At 40.6% G+C, this 10,971-nt stretch overlaps 1 protein-coding gene across 1 annotated transcript; it reads right to left on the reverse strand.

The window, feature by feature from the left end:
- Nucleotides 1-2,363: 2,363 nt before the first annotated feature.
- LOC139980604 (monocarboxylate transporter 5-like) lies at nt 2,364-10,971 on the reverse strand. Its single transcript, XM_071992360.1, has 7 exons — nt 10,881-10,971; nt 9,925-10,069; nt 6,861-7,154; nt 5,845-6,341; nt 3,243-3,468; nt 2,749-2,892; nt 2,364-2,590 (listed from the first exon to the last, which is right to left on the reverse strand). Exons 1-7 carry the CDS (start codon nt 10,887-10,889, stop codon nt 2,469-2,471), a joined length of 1,437 nt encoding a protein of 478 aa, XP_071848461.1. The 5' UTR covers nt 10,890-10,971; the 3' UTR covers nt 2,364-2,468.

A 10,971-nucleotide genomic window follows, 5' to 3' on the forward strand; every position in this document is an offset into this window, starting at 1 on the left:
CACAAAAGGATAATGTAAGGAATCAAGTTAATTTATCAATTAAATTGTCATTAGCTCCTGTGAGAGTTGGGATCTCATGTTTTGGTTGCATAACTAAGCAAAAATACAGGGAAAATTTAGCTTGATGAAATGTTTGGTGTGGTTACAGGGTCAAGCTAAATGAAAGTAACATGACAAGATCATAAATATATATATAAGTTGTTTTGCAGAACTCAGAAAGTAAATTCTATCTTGGCCACAATAATAAAATTAAAAGAAAAAGGAGCAGAAATCTTAATTTTGATGAATATTTTAGCTTGCAAATTAACGGGGGCTTAAAAGTTTCCTGGCACAGCTATATTGCTATGTATTTATTTTGACTGGTAAAGTGCAAATGACAGTGTACCGATAATTGTCTTGTACACAAAGCTATCGTTGTAACAACTGTTAGGCATATCACTGTTGCCCTGGCAACCTGATCAGCTGCGATGCTTGAGGATACCTGAGACCTCTGTCCCCCCCCCCTCCCACCCCTCCACTAAGTAATGTCAGACTAACACTCCAGTACAGGTTTAAAAAAAATCCTGTGCCAATGTATTCTGTCATTGTACCTCCTCGCTGAAAATTAATTGGTTAGTTTCTGTAAAAGCTTGAAGGTAAAAACTTGCTTGCTTTATAATTCAGGTAGAGACAAGGTGACGAAGGTTTCTTGTGACAGAAGTATCAGATTTCATGCGGGCAAAACTTGTCAATGAATCTCTGTAAGAGATGGTAATACATATTGTAATATGCTTCAAGCTATAAAATGCAATTTATTAACAGTAGACTACAAGCTATGGCTATCTCTATCAACAAATATGTGTGTTTGGTTTATATATTACTCTATTGGTTAGCTTTGTTATTATTGTTGATATTTTTATTAATTGTTTACACCCCTCCATCCCTTAATGGAACTATTGGAAGATGTAATATGTGTAATACACAACATATTGCAAAGAATGAGTATTGTCACATCACTGCCATTAAATGTTAATATTAGCCAAGGTGAAATTAAACCGGTAAGATAAACAGAATTTCTTTGGTTTAAACGGAAAGTAAAGTTCTTTTCTACATCTTTCATAAAGTTAAAGAGATAATCCCTTTCATTGTTAAATAAACATAGTATACAACTGATGTTTCTAAACCAATGCAGTGGCTGGTTCTTAATGGGAATACATTTCAATTCAAAGTAAACAAATGCCTCCTATCTCTTTCTGATGTACAATTGTCCCCCTCCCCCCCCCCCCAAATGAGAGCTCATAACCCCTTCCTCTTCAGCCTATGAAGTTTCCCCTTTCCTCAACTCCTGAATTGTCCCCTCAGTTACTTCAACCCCTGAAGTGTACCCTTCCTCCTAAATGCCTGAAGTGTTGCCTTTCCTCAACCCCTGGAGTATTACATGTCCACCCCTTCCTCCTCTACCCCTGAATTTCCCCCTTCCTCCTCTGTGCCTGAAGTATCCCCTTTCCCCAACCCCTGAAGTAACCCATTTCCACCCATTCCTCTACCCCTGAAGTGTCCCCTTCCAATCTTTCCTCCTGTGTGCCTGAATTGTTCCCCTTCCACCCTTTCTGCCTCCGAAGTGTCCCGTTTCCAACGGTTCCTACTGTGTGCCTGAAGTGTCCACTTTCCTCCTCCCCCCCCCCTGAAGTGTTCTCTTTACAGCTTTTCCTCCTGTGTGTCTGACGTGTCCCCATTCCAGTTTCCTCTGCCCCTAAAGTGCCACCTTGTCATCCCTTTCCCCCTCTGCCTCTGCTGTCCCTTTCCTCCTCTGCAATTGAAGTGTCCCCTTTCCAGTTTCCACCTCATCCTCCCTACCCTTGAAGTTTGCCCTGTCCACCTTTTCCTCCTCTGTGCCTGAAGCGCCCTCACACCAACCCTCCTCTCTACCCCTGAAGATAAAGGAAGTTGGGGTTTGTAATAATTCCTTGTTTTCAGCCCTCAAGGGGTCATGGTTTCAAACTCATGTGATGAGATGGAAACCTCTTTATCAGGTGATATCTCTGCTCTTCCTCCTCCTTTAGCCTTCTAATATCTTTTTGAAGAGGTTGATGGTCGAACTACATCTCGACTTGGCGTAGTTCGAGAGATTCACTAGGAAATGCGTCAATGTGGGGTAATACATTTTCACCACTAATATATTTATTTCCACATTATTTGTTAAAGTCTTATGAAACATTCATGTTTATTGAGTAGAATTGGGCACCAACATGCGTCCTCCCGTTGGTGGGGTACCCCCCCCCCCACACACATATATATATATATACTTCCACTCCACGGTGATATGCTATAGTTTCGAATCCAGTAGGTTGAGTTCGCCGGAATGAACAGAGCCGAGGGCAACGTTATGAAATACTTTGTACCTTTTATTGTTTTTTTTTACACCAGTTTATGCAAAAGGCTGCAACTCATGTTTAGCATACAGCGCCACCGATATGAATATACCACTACTATGTCAGACAGGGTGATGGGAACCATGGTAGAGTAGCCATTAGCATGGACGAAAGCAGGAATTCTATCGCCAATGCGAAGAATGAAGCTTTGTAAGTTCCTGTCACCTCAAACAAGAAACCTGCAAAGGAAAGAAGAAAAGCCGTTGGCTAGATGGATTGTAGAAATGAACCAATGATTAACTGAATAGCAAAGGGAAAAATGAAATAGATGAATTGAAAATATGATATATTATGGTGATCAAAAGATGAAGACATGATTCCAAATAAACCAACTTACCCATTGGTAATGCCCCAAGGACCAACCCCAGTCCACACGCTACGCAAGTAATGGTTACCGCCTCGTCAACCAATTGTGTTCCGAGCAGCTCCTCTCCCAGTAAGTATGGGATATTGTTACCTAAAGGCCTCATCAAGCCGAGAACTAAAATGAAAACAGTACAGCATGTTTGTAAGTGTTATCTATATTACATTACCTGGCTAAATCATGGAACCAATAAACTACGTACTGCAGCTGTTTAAAATAATATCCCAACAATGCTCACGGCTGCCTTTTTTCTTACAAGGAATAATTCAAAAATTGAAGAAAAAAAGAAGAAGAGAGAGGGGTGGGGCAATCAAACAGACAGAAAAAAAAGTGTTCAACCAGTATTCTAGCCAAGCATTTTGTTTTTGCTCTGTTCAAATTTGTTGACATTTTTTTTTATCTTTAAGTTTTTTCGTTGCTCATTTTATTTTTTTAAGGCAATAATTCTGCATGAGATTTAAACTTACCAAAGGTCAGCAGGAAAATCTCTGAGTAAATCTTCACGAAAGGAAACGTTAGAGAAATGGCGATCATTACTGCATTGTGTAGCAGAACCAAGTGAACTTTCTGGAAAGGAAGCCTCTCCCCAAAACACCCCAGTATGAGCTTCATTATTAAGTCCCCGACTGCTATCATAGTTACAAGGATTGCTACTCGGTAAGGAGAGATATTGTCCGTCTCGTAAAAGCTTCCCTGGAAGGTAAAAAAGAATACACATTAACCCAGTTGCTTCACATTTCAGGTTTCGAAAAGGAAGATCAGGAAATGATCTACTTCAAATTACACTGAGAAAATGAATCAAGCTTGATCCCTGAATAATCTAATCCATTTCACAGTTCATTTGTTCGGGATTATATAACTTGACATGGAAACGTAATCATGTTATATATTTATTTAAGGTGTTAAGCTCCTTTAATCCCTTTTATCGGAGCAATGCTGAAGAATTCCACCGGACTTCAAGGTTTCCCTGATGTGACTATCCGTACTTGAAATTGTTTTAAATATGCTTTTTATTTTCCCCTCAATCTTTTCCTCGCAGTCTTTTCTGTCCTGTTTCTTCGATTATATCTTGGGGAAGGAAGCAAGTCACCCCCCCCCCCCCCACACACACACGCACACAACCCTTAATATGGCATTTTGGGCTCCTTCGATTCTCTCCACGATCATGCTTAAGCTAACAGGGCCAACTAACTTTTACGCTGCAGTTGTGGGATCTTCTTTCCAGCAGTCGAGGAGACGTTCAACCTCCACCCCCCCCACCCCAACCTCTCCCGTTGGTATACGTTCCGGACGGTACCGCACCTACCACGTTGGTGAGATCGTCGGTCCATAATATCCTTGGTAAATGTTGTAGGGTACGGGGGCGCACTCAACATATTTTACAGCAGAAGCGAATTCCGAAACAGCCTAATGCAGATTTGTTACGCTACTACTGTAGGGTCTTGAACAAGACTATATAATATGGTGTGATTCGAACTGCTGTTTTCTGCCTTGCCGCATGGCACGGGTGGAGGGCATTTGCTCGATTAGGAGGAAGCAGAGGTGCCTATAGGGCTAGTACGGTAAATGTCTATATAAAGAAGGGCAAAATTCGGAGAACTAGTCCTTCGACCTCTATATGTAGGGGTGCCGACTATATAAACAGAGCTAGCTAGTGTAGGAGCGTTCAGTGATGCGATGGTCAGACATCACCACCCGCTGCTGACCTAATATAGAAGAAGGCCAGGGTGGCCAGAGTTGTGGTCAGGAGGCCAGGGCTGTGGTCAGGAGGCCAGGGTTGTGGTCAGAAGGCCAGGGTGGCCAGGGTTGTGGTCAGGAGGCCAGGGTTGTGGTCCAGAATCACAGTGTGATGACACGATCGATCGGTGTGCTCTGGACCCATCACCTGTACATCAGGTCTCAGCTCAGAGATTATCATGCGCCGGAATCAGTTTCAGAGACTGGCAAGGTGTGAATCACAGTGATGTACATATGTGCCTTGTTTGCATGTGTGCTTTATAGCATTCTCAGATGAACGTGTAGGTTATGCGTTACCAATCCAATCACCCATGAAACACAGGATAAAGAGCAATGATGCATATATAGGTGTATGTTGACGGATTTCTTATTTTGTAACAACAGTAGCAAACTTATACCCGTATTAAAACACGGGACGATAGTGGTATCAGATAATAAAAAAAAAAGTTCCATGAAGCTAATTTATATTAACAATGCCATAATTTAACACGATTTCGTTATGCTGGCATAAAATGGGCTTGTCTCTAACTGTAAAACATTGAACCATTACCGAGTCGTTAATGGACACACCCGAGACCAAGACGAGTGTGTGTGTGAAAGAGTGCGGAGAGGGGGGGGGGGATGGCGTGACAAGGCATGGTTGGCAAGGTCTTTCTAAGTGGAAAGTTGGACCATACTTCTTCCATACACCCTATTCTTTGATGAAGTTCATTTCTCAAGTTTTGGATATGATATCTCTATTACATGAACCGGTCGTGTATTCAAAGGATTAGTTTGCTGGTTGGATTCGTTAATTCCTTAAATTTTCTTTCTTGTACCTTAAAACCCAAACCACATTTTTTTTACAGAGAGAATGACTGATGTCATCATGGCATTTGAGCTGCAAAAAGAGTTTGTTTATAAATATTTAAAAAATAACTTCAATAAAAAAAAAGCTTGCATTTTTTATGAAATTTTTCATAGATATAACTTCGATAACTATTCATAATTATGTGTCGCAATTCCAGGATAAATCAACAAGAAGCTTATGAATGGAAAGTAAAACGAGTTAGATAGATGTAGGAGATAAACTGAAAAGGGAAAAGAGAAGATTAGGGGGGGGGGGGGTAGGGAATAAGAAGGACGAAGACAGGCAACTGTGTTCCCTAGCGAGGCGTTGCCCCTGAACTCCACCCGACCCTAAAGCGCCGTCTGGTCCCCACGCCTTCTGGGGGAGCGCGGCCCGCGCTTCTGCGGCCCCTTATGCGCCATTGTAACCTGAAACCCCAAGGCATATGTTGGAATCCCTCAGCTCCGAGAAATAAAAGTCTAGCTATGCCCTGAGTTACTTACAACATTAATGTAATATCCTGTCCATGCCATTTCGATTAAGCAACATCCAAAGAAATAAAACCACGCCCTGGGATTCTTGAGAACAAACACCCAAACATCTGACCATTTCTTCGTTCTACCCTCGTGCTCATATAACGGAGTTCCCTCCTCATTCTTTCGTTTCACCTTTTTCCCGCTGCTTGAAAGTTTCTGTGCAATGGTTTGTCCGTCTTCAGATGATTTATGTTTAGTCAATTCGCAATAATCGTATTTTCTTGATTCTGTATCAACTTCGCCAGAAATCGTTCTTTGAGGATTTTTCAGATTTTCCTGGCCGTCAGCTCTCAGAAGGCAGTCTTTTTCGACATTTCCATTGGTAGATAGATGCTCGGGTGGTTTTATCAAGTAGGCAGCCGGTAGACAAAAAAACACAACAATACCTGATAAAACCTGGAAAGTTTCCTGCCAGCCAATAGTCGTTAGACAAAACTGGACGAACGTACTTAGTAATAGTTGACCTGAAACAGAAAGACAGCATGTAATTATAAAACAAATAGTTGCGTTCTTTTCATTCGGAAATGACGTAATTATTTTCCACTCCCACTAGATACTAACACCATGAGGTATTTATTCCGTCCAGATATGTGCAGAAGCTTCACAAGTTAACAACAATCACAGTAACAATTCCCGTATTATTCATATTATGATAATAATCATAAATATAACCAGCAGTTTACTTTTCGACGCTTAAGCGACCACAAATGTGGGAGAAATCCGCAAGGGCTTATGGGTTACAAACTCACACGTTGGGTGGCTTCCAATTGAACAATTTAACTCATATGCATGATATACGCTAGGTAAATCTGCTATATATATATATATATATATATATATATATGTATATATATATATATATATGTGTGTGCGTGTGTGTATGTGTGTGTGTGGGGGGGGGGGGGGGTTGTGTGCGTGTGTCTGTGTGTGTGGTGGTCTCTTCTGTCATACCTTCAAACGACTGAAGAGAGAGACTAACTTACCAAATGATGTTCCGCTCCCAGCTATTAGAGTTCGATAACTGACCTGCGCTGGAAAGTGTAGAAGTATCACACAAGTGCCAGCATAGAAGATAAGGTTAACGCCAACTCCATACAGAATACCAAACAGCACATACAGGTGGATGACGTGTGTCGCAAAGGAGGATAAGAGGAGGCAAGCGGCTGTGATTAATACCCCAGAGAGGATGGTTGTTTGATAACCAAATAGTAGGGCTACAATGGTGGCAATAGGGCAAGATAGCTTGGCTGATGCCATGGCCAATGAACCAACCATACCTGCAGTTAAGGACGAAGAATAATATAAAAGTCCAGTACTTTCAGAATGCGGCCAGATTTTTTTATCTATATATGGTTTAAAGCACATATGCATCATCACAATATACTATTATCTTAATAAAACGTTTATTATTATTGTGTGATAGTCTGGTACATTTTCTAGTTCTGGGCTGAGTGATCAACTTGTCAAGTCCACAAGGGTTTCTTACAGATGGTGTTACATTCACTTCCATTACCTCCTTTCAATTTCACGTCGTATCTTTCTGTCTATGATGTGACTCTATTAGAGGTTCAATGTTCCAGAATGACTCGTCAGTCTATTTAACATGTTCTCATTTGTGTTTGTTTTATTCGGCCTCAGCCTGTAGAAGACCCTCTTACTTTATACACAGTGGCGTTGGAAGGTACTTTTGGGTGGGGGGGGGGGGGCTGAAGACTGATGGCCGGCCTGGGGCAGGGGTCTAAGGGGAGGGGGTGTCCCCCTCCCCTTTGGATTTTTTTTGCATTTCCAGGTGGCCTCAGATGCAATTTGGTGCAATATAGCACACTTCAACACCCACTCCATTTTGTAAATAATTTTGCATTTTCACCTGGCCTTAGATGCAATTTGGTACTCCAAATGAGATTTTTTTCTCATTTGGAAATGAAAAAGGGGTTTTCTAACCTGTGAAGCGGGGGGGGGGGGCGGAATGATACTTCCGCCCCTCCATATTTTTCACTGGGGGCTGGCGCCCCCCGCCCCCCGGTTCCTACGCCCTTGTTTATACATGTTCTTAATACTGCACGTATGTGCTCATAACATTATTTTACGAAAGCTGTGAATCGAGACAATTTACTAGACTTATCCTATTGTACTGAGACATGGTGAGGAAATGGGGGACCGCGACCTGGGCGGTGTTTTATCCTAGTCCACTCAGCATACACGTATTTCACTGTCTAAAACTAAGCCAAAACTAGAACAACTGTCACAGTGTGACAGTGTCACTTGTCATTTAGCCTCTGAAGAAGATCCTGCTAGGATCGAAACGTCAGGCCAACTTACTTTTACACATTCTATTACACAGGCTCTCTAGTGGATAAGCAGTTTGCTAACAGGTTTAATTTATTTTGATTTATATCTATTTATGTACGACTTTACACAGTTACACTACGTTAAATAGCCCTATACACAACTGCAGTCAGACTAAGATGTGTTGTATCTTACATCAATTCACTGCGTTGTTGACACTGTAAAGTTATCCCTGTGTATTAATTGTCACTGTGTCGATGATATCACAGGGCGTTCCGCTACACGGCGCGCAGGCTGCACCCGAGTTGCTACACTCCTAATAATCTTTTGTAAGAATCAATTATGTATATATTACTGGGCTACTAAGGTCCATTTGTATATATTTTAAAATGTCGTATCATTGTACGAGGAGCTTTGCTACTGACACTTGGTTACCATCTCCGTAAAGTAATAACTTTATGCAAACTCTCTTCAGGTACACCGAGCTCTCGAAGACATGTTTACAGTGACGAGACATGGATGCAATGTTAATTATATACAACTGATATTATTAGTTTAGGTACTATAAAGGCATGTCATTGTAGTGTTTGAGACAGTACCGTGGTTCGTACCGTGTATGGTCATCAAGACATGTACAATACAATCAAAGGCATGACAAATCTAGCATCATTTACCACACCATGAACACACCATCCAAATGCAACACAAAACTCATATGGAAGCACATAACTTGAGGCATTAACATTTGGCAGAATTTACCAACACCATGAAAGCACCATCCATATTCAACACAAAACTCATATGGAAGCACATAACTTGAGGAATTTACATTTGGCAGAATTTACCAACACCATGAAAACACCATCCATATGCAATACAAAACTCATATGGAAGTACACAACTTGAGGCATTTACATTTGGCAGAATTTACCAACACTACGAGCACACCATCCAGATGCAACACAAAACTCATATGGAAGTACACAACTTGAGGCTTTTTTATTTGGCAGAATTTACCAACACCATGAACACACCATCCAGATGCAACACAAAACTCATATGGAAGTACACAACTTGAGGCTTTTTTATTTGGCAGAATTTACCAACACCATGAACACACCATCCAGATGCAACACAAAACTCATATGGAAGTACACAACTTGAGGCTTTTTTATTTGGCAGAATTTACCAACACCATGAACACACCATCCAGATGCAACACAAAACTCATATGGAAGTACACAACTTGAGGCTTTTTTATTTGGCAGAATTTACCAACACCATGAACACGCCATCCAGATGCAACACAAAACTCATATGGAAGTACACAACTTGAAGCTTTTTTATTTGGCAGAATTTACCAACACTACGAACACACCATCCAGATGCAACACAAAACTCATATGGAAGTACACAATTTGAGGCATTTACGATGTCAAACAAGGCTGCATTGTGTTTCCTGCTGTCGAACATATGTCATTCTCATATGAAGTTATTTTGCAAAACATTTTGCAGATTAAGCTAATAATTTGGCATGAAGGTATCATTTTCTTTGCCTTCCGAACAGTTCACGAAATTTATATATCTTACACTTTGAAAAGCTTTATGTGTTTAAAAAAGTAGAATATTATTTTCATGAAATATGACGCACAAGCAGGCTACAGAACCTTGACTTCCGTTTGCTTATGCTGTTATAAATTAAGATATTAATTAGGGTTAGTGCTAGGGTTTCCGAAGTCCATCCCATCACCAACTTCTTACCTATATCAACCACAGTAGCATTCATTCCATTTTGAATGTATGGGAACATCAAGTTATAACAAAACATCGGCCCGTATCCAAAGGCGTATAGCACAAACATAGCACCACAAGCGATCCATTTTTCATGTATCTTAAATATCCCCATCTGAGAAAAGAGGAAAAGATGTGTTTTGTTGTTGCAAAGTCAAGTTTTATATATATATAAATATTTATAAACTGTGAAATTAAATATCAATCCAATTTCTTCTTCGAGATAAGCATGAGACCTTACTGGTACTCGTGACTGAGTCGGGCAGTCTGCTAGAAGAACTGACCGGAATGTAAGGCAGCCAATGGAACAGGTCACACATTCTGCACACGTGAATAGAGGTTGTTGTTTCCATGGGGATCCCCTCCATTTATCTCCAAGCATTCCCGAACTAAGCGGGTAGATTGAAATTAACTTCATTGAAAACCGTTCGGATTACACAAATTCAGTATTTTAGTATGTCGTCATGGAGTAACTTCCGTACTATATATATATATATATATATATATATATATATATATATATATATATATATATACACACCTGGTTCACTTTTTTACACCGTTTATGCTGGGACGTTATAACAGAAACCCCTGAGGGATTCCCATCATTGGCTTATCAAAGCCGCAAATTGACCGAAGTCAGTCTCTTAGATTCATGTTTAACGTCCATGATTATGAATTGTCAGTTGGACGACATATATTAATCTTGGAGTAAATCGAACTCGGGACCTTATGATTGAAAGGCACCGGCGTTAACCACTGAGCTAACACTTCACAATCCTACAACCATCATCCCACCATCATCCTACTATCATCCTACTACCATTCTAAACCATATCAGCCACTCAACATCAACATGTTTATCATCACACTTCTCCCCAGCTCCCCAAACACTTATTTATAGAAGGGGGAAAAGATTAACTTACCTTAGCCATTTTCTCCGTCTGTGATACAAAACAATCTCACTAAATGTAAAGCAAACATCTATACTTAACATTTGTTGAATCAACATTTTCT

This window comes from Apostichopus japonicus, chromosome 15 (assembly GCF_037975245.1).
Source record: "Apostichopus japonicus isolate 1M-3 chromosome 15, ASM3797524v1, whole genome shotgun sequence".
Classification (NCBI taxonomy): Eukaryota; Metazoa; Echinodermata; class Holothuroidea; order Aspidochirotida; family Stichopodidae; genus Apostichopus; species Apostichopus japonicus.

Bases quoted from the DNA above. Each gene is read 5' to 3' on its own strand.
- LOC139980604 (XM_071992360.1), bottom strand. The intron at 3,469-5,844 runs GTAAGTAACTCA...TTTACCTTCCAG, and splicing joins CAGGATATTACATTAATGTT to GGAAGCTTTTACGAGACGGA. The intron at 2,893-3,242 runs GTAAGTTTAAAT...TTTTCATTTTAG, and splicing joins GATTTTCCTGCTGACCTTTG to TTCTCGGCTTGATGAGGCCT.